At 45.9% G+C, this 20,973-nt stretch overlaps 1 protein-coding gene across 1 annotated transcript; it reads left to right on the top strand.

The window, feature by feature from the left end:
- Positions 1 to 31: 31 nt before the first annotated feature.
- CHCHD4 (coiled-coil-helix-coiled-coil-helix domain containing 4) lies at positions 32 to 13,528 on the top strand. Its single transcript, XM_033132687.1, has 3 exons — positions 32 to 213; positions 9,213 to 9,311; positions 12,405 to 13,528. Exons 1-3 carry the CDS (start codon positions 192 to 194, stop codon positions 12,704 to 12,706), a joined length of 423 nt encoding a protein of 140 aa, XP_032988578.1. The 5' UTR covers positions 32 to 191; the 3' UTR covers positions 12,707 to 13,528.
- Positions 13,529 to 20,973: the final 7,445 nt, after the last annotated feature.

The following is a 20,973-nucleotide window of genomic DNA, read 5'->3' as shown; positions in this document are numbered from 1 at the left end:
GGAAATGTAGTTCCCGGCTGAGAGGATCGGGCTGGGGCTGGAAAGGCACGGAGGCAGGCGCGCGGCGGGCAGGCCTGGAGGGGGCGGGTCCGCACGGGCCTCAGAGCTTCCCGCCCTACCTGAGGAGAGGTCACGGCGTGTAGCGGCCTCCGCCGCCGCTACTGTGCAGAGTCAGACGTTGGGCTGCAGCCATGGCCTACTGCCGGCAGGAAGGTAAGGAGGGTGAGCTGCCTTGGAGACCGGCCTACGAGGGCCTGCAGGGGACACGCGCGGTCTCTACTACCCCCGCAGGCCTCGGCGCCCCGCGACCTCACTGCCGGCATGGGCAACCTGAGGTGGTCCCGGGTACTCTCGGGAAATTTGGAGCGGGCTGGGCGGTGAGGTTGCCACCCCGGTTCTGCAGGTGAGAAAACTGACACTGGGAGGAATGAGGCTGTGCCAAGGTCACGGTGAGACTCGAACCCGGACCTCATAGGGACCAACCAAGCTCGTGGGAGATTTCATCATTTAGACCCGAGCTGGTAAAGGGAGTGCTAAGCACGTTTCATCTGGCTCTCAACTGGGAAATTATTGTCATTAATTATTACTATCGCTCTTAAACACATACCACGTGTTTCCACTTGCACGCGCCTTTTAACTGTTTTGAAAAGTAACCACTCGGGTTAGGTGTTGTGCTAGAGTGGTAGAAGTACCAACAACAGGAATATTTAGTGAGCCCCAACTGCATATCAGGCACTCTTCAAGGAGCTTTTTATATGACTTCTCTCATTGATCTCGCAGTGACCTTTATAAATCAGGCTCTGGTAAGACACAAGTGACTTGGCTAAAGCCACGCGGTGGGGAAGTAGGAGCTGGGGTTTGAGCCCTCGCAGTCAGATTCCAGAACTGCACTGTCCAATCTGGTGCCTAGTGGATTTCTGGAAGCCCTCTGCTGGAAAGACACCCCATCCCCCACCCGCACCCCCAAAAAAGTTGGACTCAGTTCAGAATTCTCCAGGCCCACTTACTGGCTCGACATTTGTCCCTGAGCCTCTACCTAACCCCTTCAGGCCTCAGTTTCCAATCTTGTAAAATGAGAAGTTAAAAGAAGTTGGCCTTGCGGGTTGCGGGTTAGCTCAGTTAGAGCCTGGTGCTAATAACACCCAGGTTGCCGGTTGGATCTGTGCATGGGCCACTGTGAGCTGCGCCCTCCTTAAAAAAAAAGAAAAAAGTTTTTTTTCTCTTCATTCATTCAGCAGGTATTCATGAAGAACCTTCTCTGTGTCAGGTGATGGGGATGGTGGACACCTGAGAAGCTACAGAGAGAGTTGGAACTCACCCAGAAATTCTTTGGTGAATAGTCAGTCCATCGCCCTCAGTTTAATTCAGGGAATCTGAAACCCAGAGAAGATGATCTACCCAAGATCATACATCAAGTTAGGGAAACATCTCTGTGTAAAATGCTAAGCCTTTTTCCCCACCCCACCTGGCTTTTAGAATTCCTCCTCCTTTCCTGGGTTATAAAGCTGTAATACTCACTGATATTGCTAATGAGAGTATTATTTCTATTTGTTTTTAATTGTGCCATGAACAAAAGTTCTCTGCCCTCACCACTTTATTAGAAAAATAGGTGTGTTTTTAATTTTCTTTCTCTGAGTCTCTAATTTTCTTCATCGTGTAGGAAGTAATTTTGAGCCGTTTTGGTATAATGAGGCTGCGCAGATAAATAAGAACCCTCCTTGCCCTCGAGAATTTCTAGGAGTCACAGGTTCTCTGGGAAGGAGAGGCAGGTTCCATCGTCTACCAAAGCATGGCTTATCTTTTCCTGGGTCAAAGATCTTTTTCTTAGTTTAGGGATAAGAATTGAAAGCACTCAGGCCTTCACTAGGTTTTATCTTATCCATATTACAGTCCCCTAAATCCCCAACTTTTTATTTTTCTGTCCACCAATTTTTTATGCTTCTCTTGGGACTTAGGAAAATGACCCCCAACTCCTTGCTGTATAAGGGCTTATATGATCCAGTCCTGCCTGATCTAGCTCCAGCCTGATCTCTGATCTCTGTCATTGCTCAGCCACATTGGCCTTTTGGCTGTTCCCTTTGTCAGCAGCAGCCTTCAGCTCTTGCCATAGCTGGCTACTCATCCTTTAGGATTCAGCTCAGATGTCACCTATGAGAGGTCTTCCCTGACCCTCTGTCTTTCACACACTAATTCTTTTTTTTTTTATTGGGGAAGGGGAACAGGACTTTATTGGGGAACAGTGTTCACCTCCAGGCCTTTTTTCCAAGTCAAGTTGTTGTCCTTTCAATCATAGTTGTGGAGGGTGCCGTTCAGCTTCAAGTTGTCCTTTCAGTCTTAGTTGTGTCGGGCGCAGCTCAGCTCCAGGTCCAGTTGCCATTTTCTAGTTGCAGGGGGCGCTGCCCACCGTCCCTTGTGGGAGTTGAACTGGCAACCTTGTGGTTGAGAGGACGTGCTCCAACCAAGTGAGCCATCTGGGAGCTCAGCGGCAGCTCAGCTCAAGGAGCCGTGTTCAATCTTAGTTGCAGGGGGCGCTGCCCACTATCCCTTGCAGGACTCCAGGAATTGAACTGGCAACCTTGTGGCTGAGAGCCCACTGGCCCATGTGGGAATCAAACCGGCAGCCTTCGGAGTTAGGAGCACGGAGCTCTAACCGCCTGAGCCACCGGACCGGCCCCTACATACTAAATTTTCTGAAATTACCTTATTTATTTTTGTCATCTTATTTCCTGACTGTCTTCTCCCACGAAGCTAAGAGCACTAGATGTGCCATATACCCAGCATCTAGCACATGGGCTGGTGTACAAGTGGGCACCCAGATCTTTATTGAGTAAACTTATACACATGCCTGCCCTCTGTTCTGAGTGTATCACTTGCCTGTGCAAATTTACTTCAGGGGTCCACCCACCACCCAACCTTCACTTTAAAGGCCTTAGCTTTCTTTCATTCAAGGCATTCCACAGCATGGACTCAGGCTTGGTCCCTGGCTTTGGGCTCCCCACCCTTTTACTGTCGGCACCCCACTGTTCCTCACTTTAGGTTCCTCCTTTTCTGACTGAGCTTGCCCTCGCCTGTTCAGCTAACAAACATTTACTGAGCACCTATGATGTGCCATCCGCTGGGCGTATAACTGAACACAGGTGACACTTTCTGCCCTCATGGCATGGTGGAAGAGATGGGCACTCCTGCGTGTAATGATCCCATGCGTGTTCGTGTTCCCCTTTCAGGAGAAGATGAGACCACCCATCTAAGGGTGTTCTCTAACCTACTCAATGGTGGTAACCATTCTGTCTTCCCGCCCTCTGTGTCATTTCCTAATGCAGAGTTCAGTTTTTCAACAAGTGTTGGTTACCCACTATGCTGTGTGGACTGTTCTGGGCTCTGGGGATATTGCAGTGAAAGACAAACCCTTGTCCCTAAGGAGCTGACATTTCAGTGGGGGAGATGGGGGTAAACAAATATATAATATGTTAGGTGAGGAAATGCTTTGGAGAAATATAAAGCAAAGGGAGATGCGGAGTGGTCAAGGAAGGTGGCATCTAAGTAGGTCGTATGAAGTCAGGGAGAGGGTGGCTATGAAGGTACCTGAGGGAGAGAGCTCCCGGAGGAGAGGACAGCCTATGCCAAGGCCCAGAGGTAGGTGTGTGCTCAGCCTGTTCAAGTAAAGGAAAGGAGATGCTGGAATGGAGGGAGCGAGTGGTGGAAGATGGAGTCATGAAGGTGAGGGATGCAGATCTTTCTAGATGTGTTAGAAGCTAGAGCCAACCAAATTTGATGGTGGAGGTGTGAGAAAAAGACCAGGGTCAAAGATGGCTATACAGAAAGTAAAACTACAGAATTGGGGGTGTCGTGGTATCCAGCTACTCAGTCATTCCTTCTGTGCTCTGCCCCGCTCTGAAGTCTTGCTTTCAGAGTCACCCCTGGGCCTTGGATTCCCAATCCTGGGCTGGGGATTAATTTTCTTCTATTTGACTTCCCGTGCTTGCGCACATTGGCCTCAGCGTTCTCCATTCTTACGTCAGAGCACTCTTCTGTCAGCATTGCCACTTCTAAAACGGGTTTCACATCTCTAGCCTCTGATTGTCTGTTTTCCTGGCCATTTTATCCTTGTCATTTGATGTCATTTAAAAAATGACTGTCTTTTGAGCGGGATACAGGTGAGAAAAGAAACTCATTTCATTTTCTTTGTTGACCATGATAGGTAGGCTGAGCTGGTGAAGAAACTGGTTTCTGACACCCTAAGAAGGTGCCTGATTACCCCAGTAGTTGGTATCCTTAGGACTAGTTCTTTCTTTCACAGTTAGTTCTGTAAGGAGTAAATAAGCATTGTCCTTGCATTCACTTTTAAACATTCCAGAAAGCAAAGGCCTGGAAATAAATAAATAAATATATATATATATTTTTTTTTTTCTTTCTTACTATAAATCACAATATCACATTTGTCCATCTAGCGTAACGGTTCTCTAAGGGGGATGTCCTGGAAGGTTCCTGAGAGGACTCAGCCCTGTAGGAAGGGCCTGGAACATTCTCGGCTAGGCCTGTGATTCCCACACCTGACTTTGTGTCACAGTTACCTATGAAGCCAGTGAGCAATGTGGACATGGCAGAGAGCTTGATTTAACTTTCATTGAGTGAGTCCTGGCTTCTTTGCCTCACAAATCCCCTGGGTGCCCAGCCGGGTTTGTACTCCTTGCCTTCTGGGCCTCACCATTGCTCTGGGCCTAGCTGAGATCTTGGTAAACAAAATCGTCAGAGCTGAACTGAAAAATTTGCTGTCAGCTTATTCTGCTTAGCATTCAGCGTTTTTTTTGTTGTTGTTGTTTTTTAGTTTTGTTATTTTTTTTAATTGGGGAAGGGGAACAGGACTTTATTGGGGAACAGTGTGTACTTCCAGGACTTTTTTCCAAGTCAAGTATGTTGTCCTTTCAATCTTAGTTGTGGAGGGTGTAGCTCAGCTCCAGGTCCAGTTGCCGTTGCTAGTTGCAGGGGGCACAGCCCACCATCCCTCGCGGGAGTCGAGGAATCGAACCGGCAACCTTGTGGTTGAGAGGACGCGCTCCAACCAACTGAGCCATCCAGGAGCTCAGCGGCAGCTCAGCTCAAGGTGCTGTGTTCAATCTTAGTTGCAGGGGGCGCTGCCCACCATCCCTTGCGGGACTCGAGGAATTGAACTGACAACCTTGTGGTTGAGAGCCCACTGGCCCATGTGGGAATCGAACTGGCAGCCTGCGGAGTTAGGAACACGGAGCTCTAACCGCCTGAGCCACCAGGCCAGGCGTTCAGCGTTTTTGCAGGTTGCTTTCCAGTGTTTTGAAAACTGGCCAGTGTTACCAAGGTCATTAGGTACTTGCATGTGCCCTGGCTGCCTAGCCCAAATCCTTCCCCAGGCTGCATGGGAAAAGTAGTCTTCTCTGAAATCAAATGTGAGGTGTTGAGGCAGAGACCAGCTTTGGGAGTGGAAACCTCAGGTAGGCTGGAGGTCCAGTCCCTGTGCATGTAGGTCACCTGTCGTTATGTTACCGTGTGTGGAAAGTGTGTGAAGCACCAAGGTGCCTTCCCTCTGTCCCCTCAAATGTCCTTTTCACTGGAGGTGTAACTCTGGTTTCTGCTGTCACCCTCGTGTTTTTCCCCCAAGCTTCTTTAAATACTCCAGCCCAAGTGTGGGCCCAAACTTTTTCCTCTTGTTTTCCTTAGCATACCTATGACTGAATTATCTTAAATATAAAGGGGGAAGAAAGTATGAAATAATAAGAGAAAATGCCAGCAGCTATCAGAGTGCCACATTTCTGCAGGCCCGGCCTCTACTCCCACAGTAGCTAACGCACTGTAGACCACTGACTAAGCCCTGTCCAAGGGCACATTTGGATGGAGCTGGGAGAAGTCCACTTAAATGCCAGGCACCTCCCACCCCTTCCAGATGACAGTCCCATCATTCCAGATCTCCTGGGTCAGAATGGGTAGTTAGCAGGGCTGTAGAATTTGTCTTGCCCTTCACCAAGTAGGTCCAGTAGCTTAGAAGAAATCTCCTGTTTGTTCACTCAGCAAACATTCATTCACTTGATTGTAAGATTCTTGGGTTAGAGATTGCTTAGTATTTACTGTACAGAACATTTATTCCTGTCCAAAGCACACAAAGGTCTCAGGACAGTGTCTGAGTCATGCTAAGGACCTAGTGTCAAGCTGTCATTAGTAATCTTACGTGTGTATGTTGCGGGGGGCAAGCTGGGTGTGTGCAAAGGACCTCCACAGTGTGGCCTTTGGAGACACAGAGCTGGGTTCAAATTCCATCCCTGTGTGGGCAAGTCACTTCCCAGAGCCTCAGGCTCTCCACCTTAAAGCGGGACTCCTGCTGTCTCTGGTGAGGGTAGGGTAGTGATGAGATGGCAGGAGGTAGCTGACACGCAGGACCCAGAGAGGGCCCGGCCCTTCCAGGGGAAACTGATGACCCTGTAGCATGCGGGGTGCTGAGGAAAAGGTACCCCCGGCCCACAGTGGGAATAGCAGACTGAGGCCTGTGGTGTGGTTGGCTCGTGGCCACAGGTTTTAGGAAGGTGAGGTCAAGTGCTGACAGTTACGAGGTACCGGGAAGAGTCCAGGAAGGAGTCTGATAGGTGAGGTGCCTGCCTTTCCATTTCCAGCTGTTTGATTTTGAGTGCCCACTCTGGGCCTTGCTTTTCTGCTGTGTAAAATGAGGGTGATAAAACTTTATAGGGTCACTGTAACGTTAGGTGAAATGAGTCGTGGAATGCAGCCATCCAGGTTCATTCCCTGTAATGTGCTGACCAGCCTCCCAGGAGAGGAGCTCCTCCTGTAAAATGCATTTGGCTGCCACTGGTTTGCTTCCCTGCAGGCTCAGGGCCCTCTGGAGTGAGGCACGTGGGACTGGGGCGCCGGCCCTGCCTCAGGTGTCTCGCTGGTGCTGGGCCTCAGAAGGCCTCTCTCTGTCCTGACCCTGCTGTGCAGCTCTTACATTTGGGTTGGGTGATTGTTCTAAAAAATAACAAGCTGCAGATGGTCCCAGGAGTTCCTAACATCAGCACTTCTGTGACATAGTCCCTCCGCTCCCAGTCCCACTTGTTGAGAAGTAACCCCCAGTCCTCATGGGCTGTGGGGAACTGCCACAGTGCCCCCCACATGATCCCTTCCTTCTGGCCACGATTATGGGGCCAAGAGGCCCAGAGGGAGTCTTGACCTTGGACACTCTTAGACCACCTGCGTTTCAGAGGCAGGCGACTGGGGTATTTTCCCACAGGGCATTGTGGACAGACCTAAGTGGCCACGTCACTTGAGTGGCTGCATTGGTCTGCTGGCTGTGCGCCTATGTCACTGCATGTCTCACCTTGTCAACGTTTGCGTTCTTGCTCAGACTTTTTACGCAGTTTTGAACCCTGTGGGTAAACCATTAGGGAGCTAGAACAAAGTTGTCTTTTTTTTAAATTCAATTTTATTTAAATAAAACAATTTCTCCTACCCCCATCTCTGGCAACCACCAATCTGTTCTCTATGAGCTTGTTTTTTTGTTTTGTAAAAAAAAAAAATTTTTTTAGATGTCACATATAAGAGAGATCATATGGTATTTGTCTGTATCTGCCTTTTTTCATTTACATATGCCCTCAAAAGTGCAGCCATGTTGTTGCAAATGGCAAGATTTTGTTTTTATGGCTGAATAATATTCCATTGTACATACACCATAATTTCTTTATTCATTTATCCATCAACAGACTCTTAGGTTGTTTCTATATCTTAGCTATTGCAAATAATGCAATAAATATAGGGGTGCATATATTTTGATGAGTTAGTGTTTTCGATTTTCATGGATGAATACCCAAAAGTGGAATTGCTGGTTCATATGGTAATTCTATTTTTAATGTTTTGAGGAACCTCCATACTGTTTTCCATAGTGACAGAGGGTGAGCTTGAAGATAGCACCAGCCCTCTGAGGTCTCCAAAAAGGATTAGTCAGTCTATAAATGTGTGTTTAATTAGGCGCCTGCACCCGGGCTACAGTGACGATGATTAGCTAATAAGCTTCCTTCACAGAAAGACCCAGCTCCTGGGTCTGTTACCTCTTGCCCTGCTCTCGGGGTGATAGCTACTTAAGAACTCTTAGTTGCAGTCCTATGGGACCCACAAATGTATGTACCACTAGCCACTAGAGCCAGGTAATGTAGAGGTGTCCCCTAACAGCAATTGCAGAAATCAGGCTGCTAGACAGGGTCTGAGCTTTTCTCTTGATGACACTGATTATGACCATCCTGTGGGACCAAGGACACAAGATCTTCTGGCCTCCAAAGCCAGGTGATCAAGAGGCATCCCCAAGGTGGCAGCCGCAGAAATTGGGGCACTAGAAACGTGTAAAAGCTCCCTTTTGAGAGATACTGGTGCTCTGGACCACAGCAAAGGCAGGGCACAAAGATGGTGTCCCCCAGTCTCCGTCCCAGGGGGTTCCAGCGGGCTGCTAGATGTGTGTGTCAAATTAGAGGCCTCAGGCCGTCACTTTAATATAAGCAGGTGAACCTCCTGCACTTTAAGTCTGGGCATGATCGGCTGCCACTGAGCTGGGCCTCCAGTCAGGGTCTTGAACAGCTTCTCAGATCACCAAAGAGCACGTCTTAAAAGTTGGAATGCCCAATGTGGGGTTCCATCCCTTCGCTCTGCAAGGAGAAGCTCTGGCTTTTGGGTTCTGTCCCGGTTGTGCGTCACCGTGCCAAAGGTGGGATTTATGGCCAGATTATGTGCCAGCCTCCTACGCTGCCCTGGGGTTTTCTTCTTTGCCCAATGTGCAGTTGTCACTCAGCCGGCCTTTAGGTTTTGTAAAGAGGAACTTGTTCCATATGTAGCTGTAGACTCAGTGTCCACGGGAGGACGTGAGTTCAGGCTCTTCCCACATCACCATCTTGAACCTCTTTTTTTTTTATGCCTTTTTTTCTGTCCCTCATGATGCCCTCCTCATCACGGGACAGCAGCTTGTGGAGTCAGGTTGGGGGTGCTCAGCAGCAGGCATTCCAGGCAAATCTGGCCTAGTAAGTCGTCGTCGTTCTGCTAAACTGTCAAAGAGCGTCAGTGACTCAGCCCAGGGATGGCAGTTTGATGGTCACCTCACTGGGGTTTCATATGGGACAGTCTTCAAACTTGGTTCATGTGACTGTTTTGGATTTAGGGCTGATTCACAGCTCTTGAGTGAAAGGATTCTTCCTCTGCCCTCCAAACACTAGGGAAGGACCGAATCATATTTGTGACCAAAGAAGACCATGAAACTCCAAGCAACGCGGAGCTGGTGGCGGATGACCCCAATGATCCATATGAGGAGCATGGTGAGTGGCGTGGGGCCTGCTGGGGACCCACAGATCGGGGGAAAGTTCACTGTTCACAATTCCTTCACCATTTTGTCCTGGCCAAGGCTGGGTTTTCAGGTATGCACCTCAGCCACGGGCCATCTCCCGGGACAGTGAGTTTGTCTCCCTCAGAGGTGTAAGGGGCTGTGTGGGGGCCTCGTTCGTGCGCTTCCCTGGCCATTGGGCTAGAACTAAGAATTTCTCCCTATTGGGGTCTTCGGCCTCCTTTTCTTCTCAGTCTTTCACTGGCTTAAGCTGCTGGTTGGATGCTTCCCAATGGTTAAGTTTCGGGGCAGGGTGTCAGTGGATTCCCAAAGTTCTGAGTAGGTGAAACTGTTGGGGAACCTCCTGCCCAGTCAAGTTCCCAGACTAAATTCTGCCACGTCTCCAGACTGTAAGCCAGCAGGTCTGTATGAATCACACACTTTGTTGTGGGAGGTGATGAAATTACTGATCCCTCCTCGTAGCTACTCCAGCATGCACCTTGCAGGATGAGCTCGCTTGAGAGAGAGGAAAGTGTTCTAGCAGCAGGATTCAGCTCACCTAGGCAGGACTGTTGCACACAACTCGTTAATGGTCACTTGGGCCTAGGGCATCACGCCAAAGGCTCTGGACTATTGGACTCACCAGAACTTACCAGGCTGTCTAAGGCGGGTATGCATGTGCAATGTTCATAAATAGTCCACGTACCATAAACAGTGCTCAGTTCACCGATCGAAAGCCGTTCCTGACATCCCTGATGATAACTAACAAACCTAGTGCTGATTACTGATAAATATACTTGAAAGAACTTGTAGGAGCCACCTGTAGAGTATGGGCTGCTGGTTGGAATTTTTCAAATGCTAAGTAAAGTGTGTATTCTTAGGTAGGACCCTTCACTTGCTACCCTTACTCCTCCTAGGGATTAGAGGAAAGCTAAATACACGTGCCTAGCACCCTTTTGGGAATAGTGGGAAGTCCAGACATTACACAAAGAGTTAGATTTCTGAGAGTGACAGCTACAGGAGTAATCTTGAATCAGCACTCTTATAAAGAAAAGTAAATCACATGTAAATTCTAGTACTTTGCCTATCTTTAGGTCCATATTAGTTAAGTACATTTCATTGATTGTTTGAGAGTCGGGCCTGCAGGACAGACACATGAGGCCTTGTTTTGTCTGCTTCATAGTATTTTTATAAAAACTGAATGTGTCTGCCTTGAGACTGCATGCTCCCCTCCAGTTCCTGCCAATCTTTATGGTCCCTCTTGTTTTTTCTCCTACCTTCTTCTGTGATTTACATTATACCTGCTTGGAAACCCTGTAGGTATTTGCCTTTGCAACCCCTTCTAGTGAATAATTGTGTGAAAAAGCATATAAAACAGAGAACTCTGGGACACAGGTTCTGAGCTCTCAATTGCAAAATTCCTAGTTTTCAAACATGCTCCATCTGGGCTTAATTTAACTTGCCAAAGCTCCGGTCTGTGTGGTTTTACATTGTGTCCCTGAAGTGCACATTGACACTATAGTTTTCTCTGTGAAGAACTACCTCATTCTAGCTCACCTTCCCCTGAGAAATAATGAGGCAATGATCCTGCACAGCTGAATTATTATATTTAAATGTTAGTATCATACTATCTGTTATTTTTTTTGGAAACTGGTTGTGCACGTGTGTTAGCAGTTTTGAGCCTCCAGGGGGCAGCGTTGGTATAGGCTTCAAGCACTGAGGTGGCCCTCGGGCAGCTGGGAGAGGTGGGGAGATGAGGGGCAAAGAGCCTGGGCTCAGGGAATCCTAAGGATCCTGATGATCGTCCTGACTTGGACCCCACTGAACCCCAGAAACCTCACGTGTAAACTGGGGTTAGTAGTACTCACTGCAGAAGGTAGCCGAAAGGATTACGTGATTTACTATGTACGGCTTAATACAGGAGAATCTGCACGGCAGCTGTCGGTGGTGCTAGTGGCGAGCTTCCTGCCAGTTTCCATTGCCATCTCCACTGTTAACCTGTTTTACTAGTAAGGAACTGCAACGTTAGATTTGTTGATCACTAAAGCTTCCTAAGCTAGAGTTAAGAGATGAGGTTCCGCCTAGGCCGAGGGCTTTGGACACCAGCTCAAAGCGTCAGACCTGGGCACTTCTATGGAGTGAGAAGTGACGTGTAATTTCATTGGGTACTTGAGAGTCTTTCTTAAAGAGTGTTCTCAGTCTCTGTAGTCAACTCATGTAAGAGACTTCTGTATGAGTCACATTTCTGTCCATGTCTGTCACAAAGCTGAAAATGAGCCATTGTCTTGAAAGCATTTTAGAAAACCAGGAAATACTATTTAGATGTGGACAAGGTTCAAAGATAAGAAAAGGTGTAAAATTCAAAAGTTAAGGGCCTATATAATATTGAAAATGAAAATCCATCTGAAAACCTAACTGCTCCCCAACCCATAGGTGCAACGTAACAGTTTGATTAGTAGAGTTAGTATCCCTCTAATTTCTCATTTTTACAAGCATGGAAGCGCACCACTCTGGTATGCCACCAGCCTTTTCCTTGTATGTCTTGGCCATCTTTCCAGTCAATGCAGGAGGCTCAACCTCCTCGTCTTTACCTGTCCTCACACTTTTGAGCTTCTGAGAGTGGCTGCAGAGCGAGAGGGGTTGGAGGAGGGGGAGGGGGGGCGGCACAGAGATTGGAAGGTGGAGATCAGTACCTCAGCTTCTTAAATTGTTTGGGCTTTAAAAAGACACTCCTTGAGCATCCAAGTAATGGCTCCTGCTTTGGACTAAATGGATTCCAGTATGTATTATAGTTCTTGGAGCACAGCCACAGCCATAGCATGGGGAGGTGGCTTAGCACCTCGATCAGTGTTGCACATGGAGAAAGTTGCCGATGATGGTTTCTCTTCACCTGAGCCAGGAATGCGGGATTTGCACCGGACATTCGAACCTGACCTAAGAGGTAGGTCCACAGACGAGTGCCTGCCAGGCAACAGTTCATGCTGTTCTCCACCTCCTGAATGGCTTGTGAGGACTGGATTTGGTTTTGCTTTTCCTGAAACCTAGAGAACAGTCTCTCACATTTTCCTTGCCCATCTTCCTGTTCCAGGATTGATCTTGCCAAGTGGAGACATTAACTGGAACTGCCCGTGCCTTGGGGGAATGGCCAGTGGCCCCTGTGGGGAACAGTTCAAGTCAGCCTTTTCCTGCTTTCACTACAGCACAGAGGATGTGAAGGGATCAGACTGTGTAAACCAGTTCCGGGCCATGCAGGAATGCATGCAGAAGTACCCGGACCTCTATCCTCAAGATGAGGAGGAAGAAGAGGAGGAGGGGAAGACAGCAGAACGTGTGGAGGAGACAGCTCCCACTGACGCCACCACAACCAAAGAAGAGGAAGGGTCAAGCTAATGAAGGCACGCGGCACTGGGCTCCCGGCCTTCCACCTCAGAGTGATACGAACCTTTTGCAAAATGCCTTTCCGTCACTCTAAGAAAGTGTCTTTCCTTTCCCTCTATTGTTCTGTGCACTGTAATGTACAAAATAACTTATTTTGATGATCAGGGTCTTGGCCCCTTGACATATACACTGAAAAAAATGAGGTGGTATGTGTGTTTGTCTCACATGAATCTATCAGCGAATGTAGCTGCCGCTTTTGAATTCTCTTCTCAGATCACCCTGAATTTTGCTACCTTGAAATACTGTGCTGAATAGTCTCAGCAACCAAAAATCAGTATCTAGGAATGAATGAGCTGATTTATTCTGATTCATTTTAGTAGATTTTATATCCATTTGGAAAGGGGAATAGAAACAAAAATATCTTCCTTTCAAAATGCTGGAGGGGGCCGTTCCTAATACAAGAGGCCAGATGATCAGATACTTATTTCTCAAAAAGCATCTTGACCTTGAATATATGAGGAGGCATTGTACTTCATTTCTGATACATTTTGGTTTCCATTTTTACAATGTGCTCCAGGTTTGCTTTTGGGGAAGTGGAGCTTTGCAACCTCTAACTCACAATCCCTTTCTAAATGAAGAAAAAATCTGGTTTTTGCTGTTCCTGTTACTCCGAAAGCCCTACTTTGGGGCCTGTATTTACATTGGCTCTGTCTCAGCCTGTTCAGATGCTATGTCCTTGAGAGGTGGGGACCTAATTGTTACCAAAGTAGCAGCCAAGGGAGGAAATGGTGTGAATTAAGTGGTTATTAAAAGGAAAACGTGGTTTTTACCTGATTTTGAATGTGTCCTTTCTTTTAACTAATTAAAAATGTTTTTTTGTTGTTTTTTTCCAAGTCAAGTTGTTGTCCTTTCAGTCTTAGTTGTGGAGGGTGCCGTTCAGCTTCAAATTGTTATCCTTTGAATCTTAGTTGTGGAGGGTACAGCTCAGCTCCAGGTCCAGTTGCCGTTGCTAGTTGCAGGGGGCACAGCCCACCATCCCTTGTGGGAGTTGAACCGGCAACCTTGTGGTTTGAGAGGATGCACTCCAACCAACTGAGCCATCTGGGAGCTCAGCAGCAGCTCAGCTCAAGGTGCCGTGTTCAATCTTAGTTGCAGGGGGCCGAGCCCACCATCCCTTGCAGGATTCGAGGAGTTGAACTGGCAACCTTGTGGTTGAGAGCCCACTGGCCCATGTGGGAATTGAACCGGCAGCCTTCGGAGTTAGGAACACGGAGCTCCAACCGCCTGAGCCACCGGCCGGCCCTAAAATGTTTTTGATGTAAGGATATATAAACCGTGTTTCCCCGAAAATAAGACCTAGCCGGACCATCAACTCTAATGCGTCTTTTGGAGCAAAAAGTAATATAAGACCTGGTCTCATTTTACTATAAGACTGGACCTTATATGAGACCAGGTCTTATATTACTTTTTGCTCCAAAAGACGCATTAGAGTTGATGGTCCGGCTAGGTCTTATTTTCGGGGAAACACGAAATTATGAAAAGTTCGATTGAAATTCCTCTTTGAAGGTACTGGTAAACTACCAGTTTGAGTCTGTTAAAATTTTCTATGTTGAGTTCATATCAAACTTTTTGTCTGTGAGCAGATGCCTTCAGATAGACTTCTCAGTTAATCCATGAGGCGGGGTGGCTGTTCCTTTCAAAGACAACGAACTGAAGCCTTTGCAGGTTAAGTAACTTGTCCAAGGTAACTGCTAAACAGAGTTCAGGCTGTGGTGTGGTAATGCCTCGTTTGTCCCAGGTTATCTATTGCAGTGTCAAAAATTACCTTAAAACATAGCAGCTTGAAACAAACATTTATTATCTCCCAGTTTCTGTTGGTCAGGACCCTGGCTATGGTTAACCTGGGTCCTCTGGCTCAGTCGCTCACACTGTGATTGAGGTGTTGGCCAGGGTTGCAATCGTCTCAAAGCTCGACAGGCTTTCCGACGTCAATCAGTTGGTTTGAGGCAGGATTCAGTCCCTTGTGGTTTGTTGGACTGAGGGACACAGTTCCTCACTGGCTATTGATCAGAGTCCTCCCTTGGTTCCTGGTCACGTGGGCCTCTCCTTCGGTCAGCTCACGACAAGGCAGGTGGCTTCCATCAGAGCAAACAAGGGCGCAAAAAGGAAGCCAGAACCTTTTTGTCAATTCATCTTAAGGGACATTCTCTCACTTGACCATATTCTGTTAGCAGTGAGTCCCAGCCCCCACTCAAGAGAAAGGACACAAGTGCGTGCAAAGCAGGGGGCTGCCTACCTCCAAGAGAACAAGGCAGCAGCACGTTAAAGCTTGAAAGCACAGTGAGATGTGAGGAGCTGTAGTTCTGAGGTGTTAGGGAGGTGGAGAACTGGTATCTATAACCAGAACTTTTTTAAAACTTAAGAGCCAAGAACCTGGAGCTGCCCACGTTTGGGAGCGATGACAGCCCTGTGAAGGGCTCTCATGACTTCTTTTAGCCTCATATAGAGCCTTGCACATTTAACGAACATACTTTTTCAGTGAAAATTTTGATCACCACCAAGATGTTAGTGATTTGTAAATATATGATGGATCCCATTCATTTGATGTAACCTCTACAGGTCCAAGTCCTAGGGACACAGGAAAATGAGCCATATATGGTATCTGCCTGCACAAAGTCAGCATTTATTAGAAAGTAGAAGGATGGATAGGTATTGCATGATGGCACTGGATTTTCGAGGTAGATTATTTTCTTCTAGCCATGATAGCTCTTACAGCAGAGACTCTCAAGCTGTCTGTCCAAGTCCATTTGGTTAGACAAAAGATTCCATCTTTCTCTGCTTTTCAGTGGAAAAACAACTTGGTGATAAGAAAGTGCCACTGCATACGCAATCGAGAGTAGGCAGAGATTATGCTTGAGAATCAGGTTTGAATAATTCTTTTTTTTAATTGAGGTATAATTGACATACAACATTATATTCATTTCAGTTGTACAACATAATGATTAGATATTTGTATATATTGCAAAATGATCACCACAATAAGTCTAATTAATATACATCACCATACATAGTTACAGAATTTTCTTTTAAGATCTACTCTCAGTAACTTTCAAACATGTAATATAGTAATGTTAACTATAGTCACTGTGCTGTACTTTTTACATCCAATTGGAAATTTGTGCCTTTTGACCTTCAACCTATTTTGCCCACCTCCCATTGCCTACCACTGACAACTACCAATCTGTTCTCTGTGTCTATGAGCTTGGTTTTTGGGTTTTTTGTTTGTTTGATGTTTAGATTCCACATAGAAATGAGATCATATGGTATTTGTCTTTGTCTTATTTCACTTAGCATAACGCCCTCAAGGTTCATCCATGTTGTGGCAAATGGCAAGATTCCATTCTTTTTTTTTTTTTTTTAATTGGGGAAGGGGAACAGGACTTTATTGGGGTACAGTGTGTACTTCCAGGACTCTTTTTCGAAGTCAACTTGTTGTTCTTTCAATCTTAGTTGTTGAGGGCGCAGCTCAGCTCCAGGTTCAGTTGCCATTGCTAGTTGCAGGGGGCACAGCCCACCATCCCTTGCGGGAGTCAAACCGGCAACCTTGTGGTTGAGAGCCCATTGGCCCATGTGGGAATCAAACCGGCAGCCTTCGGAGTTAGGAGCACAGAGCTCCAACCGCCTGAGCCACCGGGCCGGGCCCTCCATTCTTTTTTATGGCTGTATAGTATTCCATCACACACACACACACACACACACACACACACACACACATATATATATATGTATATGTATATATATATGTATACATATATATATACATACATACATACATACACACACAGAGGATGCCAAAAAAATGTATATACATTTTAAGAAAGAAAAAAATCTTAAAATTGTAATAATATATACTGATAGCAAAAGATGAATACAAGTCATGTGTATACATTTTGGGGGCACCTCCGGTGTGTACTGCCATGTTCATTGCAGCATCATTTACAATAGTCAAGATTTAGAAACAACCTAAGTGTCTACTGATGGATGAGTGGATAAAGAAAATGTGATATATATATATATATATATATATGAAATATAAATATAAAATATATGTATTATATATTATGTATATAAAATATTCAGCCATAACAAATGAAATCTTGCCATTTGCAGCAATATGGAACCACGAGAGTATTATGCTATGTGAAATAAGTCAGACACAGAAAGACAAATACCAGATGATCTCACTTATATGTGAAATCTAAACAAAACAAAAACAAGCTCATAGATACAGAGAACAGTTTGGTGGTTGCCAGATGCAGGGGGTGAAAGGTGGGAGAAATGGATGGAGTCAAAGGGAACAACATCCAGTTATAAAATGATTAAGTTATGGGGATGCATGTATATATACATATGTCAAAATTCATCAAATTGCATGCTTTAAATATGTACAGTTCATGGTTTATCAGTTATACCTCAACAAAGCTGTTTTTTTAGAAAATATGTATTTTTCCCAGTAAAGAACAAAACAGGCAGAAGTAAATCAAGTACAAGTATATACTTTTAAAATGGAACACTTAGAAATATGAAAAGATAATTGAAAGGAAAAATTCCTCAAAAGTTTGAGATCAAGTTTAAACTGGACACATCACCAGTGGCCAATGATTTAATCAATCGTGCCTACATAATGGAACCTCCATAAAATCCCTCAGACAATGGGGTTTGGGGAGCGTCTGGGTTGGTGAACACATCCATGTGTCAGGAGTTTGGTTCTGTCCAGCTCTAAAGGACCGAAGCTTCTGCGCTCGGGACTTCCAGACCTTGCCCCATGCACCTCTTCATCTGGCTGTACATTTGTATCATTTATAATAATTAAATATCCTTTGTAGTAAACCAGTAATAGTAAAAAAAGTTTAAACTGTTCCCAATTGAAGAAAATGAATTTAAAGATAGTACTTTACCAGAATGCAGCACATCATATACAGAGATATTTTTTTTAAAAAAAACAACTCTTAGATATTGAAACTATGTTGAGCAATTTCCAAATAAGTCTAATATGGATCTAAAAGAAAATAGAGAAAAAAATAAGTGGGAGAAATATCCAGAGACAATTACTGAGCATTGCCCGGAAAGGAAGAAAGACTTTGTCCTCAGGTAGAAGTTGCACACAGGTGGAGCAGTTACAGATAAAGAGAGAGAGAAAAAAATCGTATATATTTACCAGGGAAACAGATATACTTTTCTAAAAATGAATAACTGTGTCATTTTGTCACAGTAAAAGTGACAGTGTATCTCCCATCCGCAAAAATGATGACAGCAAATAAATTGAATACCTTCAAAATGCAGAGGGAAGCTCCCAATAGAATCTATTAATATTTACAATTAAACTATTAGGGATGAAAAAGCACAAGAATATTTGCAAATATACAGATAGTAGGAAATCTTATGACTTATAGAGCCTTGTTGAAATTTTTTAAAAAATTCTAAAGGACATTTTTTCAACAAGAAAAAAAATTCGTTTAGTTGCAAACAGTTTCTTAGCTTACGAGTAAGTGTAAAACTTCTTGGCTATAGTTTAGAGTTGGCTCTTCAATGGCTGTGCAGTTTGTCATGTGGTCCTGCGGTTCCATGCCATCCTATGGGACTAGGTGTGTGGGGACCTGAGCACATGCTGGTCTTGTCTGAATCCATTTGGGCTTGTTGCATCCTTACCGGTTGACTGGAAGTGTGACAAGCCAACCTTACAGCTGCAGAAGTGATCCCTATGGCCTGTGAGCTGCCATGCTGCCGCTTAGGGACTGCTTGACTGCTTGACAGTGGGTAATGGAGAATGACAAAAGTTGTTGTAAATATAATCATGTATTGGTGAAATCTGTATCTATGATTCTAAGCACCAGGTATTTGAGCGCAGGTGACCGTCATTGGAGCTGGGGCAGCTGTAGAGTGGGGCGCTGGGGTATTGGATCCAAGCATGGGCTGTATTTTTTTGGCAGATGCTCTATTCTAATTGATAATACAATTTTTTTTCAAGATTTTTTTTTTATTGGGGGAAGGGGAACAGGACTTTATTGGGGAACAGTGTGTACTTCCAGGACTTCTTTTCCAAGTCAAGCTGTCCTTTCAATCTTAGTTGTGGAGGGTGCCCTTTAGCTTCAAGTTGTTGTCCTTTCAGCCTTAGTTGGTTGTGGAGGGTGCAGCTCAGCTCCAGGTCCAGTTGCCATTGCAGGGGGCGCAGCCCACCATCCCTTGCAGGATTCGAGGAATTGAACTGGCAACCTTGTGGTTGAGAGGACGCGCTCCAACCAACTGAGCCATTCGGGAGCTCAGCTGCAGCTCTGCTCAAGGTGCTGTGTTCAATCTTAGTTGCAGAGGGCAGAGCCCACCATCCCTTGTGGGAGTCGAGGAATCGAACCGGCAACCTTGTGGTTGAGAGCCCACTGGCCCATGTGGGAATTGAACCAGCAGCCTTCGGAGTTAGGAACACGGAGCTCCAACCGCCTGAGCCACTGGGTCGGCCCGATAATACAATTTTTTGAAGTTTGCATTTATACAGCAGGGTTAACCAAGACCTTTACTATCTTGTCCCAGTGAAATATCCATTCTCCTCTCTATCATAATAAAGTCTGGGTGAACTTGTCCATCTTTATATGCCCAGATCATCATAGTAGTTCAAGACACCTTGCTAATGGGATCTGGTGAGCAAGCATTAGGATAGTAGTCTAGAGGTCTTATGAAGACAATTAAGAGTGGCAGATAATGGGGGATAAAAACCTGTAAAAGTGCAGTGGCATTGTCAAAAATGGTTGGCGTTTCTAAGAGTTCAAGATTCTGGAGCACATACTAGGAGATTCATTTGAAAGTGAGACGTAAGTTGCTGCATTTTGTACTGCCCACAGCAAAGAGACATAATCTTGGTGGGCCTCTTAGGATTTTGGAGACAACATATTTCACGTTGGGACATGCAGCGCCGATCCATTACTATGTAATCCATAGGCTGCCAGTTTGGAATGGGACTCAGGGCAAGAAGGGGCTCTGCAACAGAAGCAGGTTGCACCAGCAAACTGAGTTATATTAAAGGTGTTTGTGGCAGACAGACTGCTGTAGGATTTCACTGGCAAATCATACAGTAGAAGCATAGTGCTGAGCATAGGGCACAAGCCTTTCTTTGCTGTCCCCTATTCTCCATTTTAAGAATTATTCCTGCTTCCCGTGAACAATGCAAGTGACTAAATACCTGGTCATGGGACAGCAAGTGACCTGAACTTCTTATCATGAGCAGGTATGATGGGATTCACTGAACCACACAATTGCATGTAAAAGAAATACAAGTTGATTTGGCGTATACAAGTTTGAGCCCATGCCATTTTGAAAAGGCACAAGTAAACTTCATGGGCTGGGAGCTCAGAAAAATTATAATTCTTTCTTCTGCTGTACCTTCTCTTCCTCAGTTCATACCTGCAGTCCTATGGGGAGTTCCTTATGACCCGCTAACAGTAAAGAAAAAAATCCAGGGCCTGATTTATAGATAGCTTTTCACGGTTTGCCAGAAACAGCTGGAAGTGGTCAGTTGTAGTACTAGTGTCACACAGGGGCGGCCTCTGAAATAAAGTGATGAAAAGAAATACTCCCGGGGCCGGCCAGGTGGCTCAGGCGGTTAGAGCTCAATGCTCCTAACTCTGAAGGCTGCCGGTTAGATTCCTACACGGGCCAGTGGGCTCTCAACCACAAGGTTGCTGGTTCAACTCCTCGAGTCCCGCAAGGAATGGTGGGCTCCGCCCCCTGCAACTAAGATTGAACACGGTGCCTTGAGCTGAGCTGCCTCCCGGATGGCTCAGCAAGGTTGCCAGTTCGATTCCTCGACTCCAACAAGGGATGGTGGGCAGCGCCCCCTGCAACTTAAATTGAACACGGCACCTTGAGCTGATCTGCCACTGAGCTCCTGGATGGCTCAGTTGGTTGGAGTGCATCCTCTCAACCACAAGGTTGCTGGTTCGACTCCCATAAGGGATGGTAGGCTGTGATCCCTGCAACTAGCAACGTCAACTGGACCTGGAGCTGAGCTGTGTCCTCCACAACTAAGACTGAAAAAACAACTTGAAGCTGAACAGCACCCTCCACAACTAAGATTGAAAGGACAACTTGACTTGGAAAAAAGGCCTGGAAGTACACATTGTTCCCCAATAAAGTCCTGTTCCCCTTCCCCAATAAAATCTTTAAAAAAAAAGGAAAAAAAGAAATACTCCCAACGGATGGAACTTGTGTGGTACATCTGGTTGGACACT

Source organism: Rhinolophus ferrumequinum, chromosome 17 (genome assembly GCF_004115265.2).
Source record: "Rhinolophus ferrumequinum isolate MPI-CBG mRhiFer1 chromosome 17, mRhiFer1_v1.p, whole genome shotgun sequence".
Taxonomy (NCBI): domain Eukaryota; kingdom Metazoa; phylum Chordata; class Mammalia; order Chiroptera; family Rhinolophidae; genus Rhinolophus; species Rhinolophus ferrumequinum.
The sequence above is the reverse complement of the archived record's forward strand: the minus strand, read 5'-3'. Positions and strand labels throughout refer to the sequence as shown.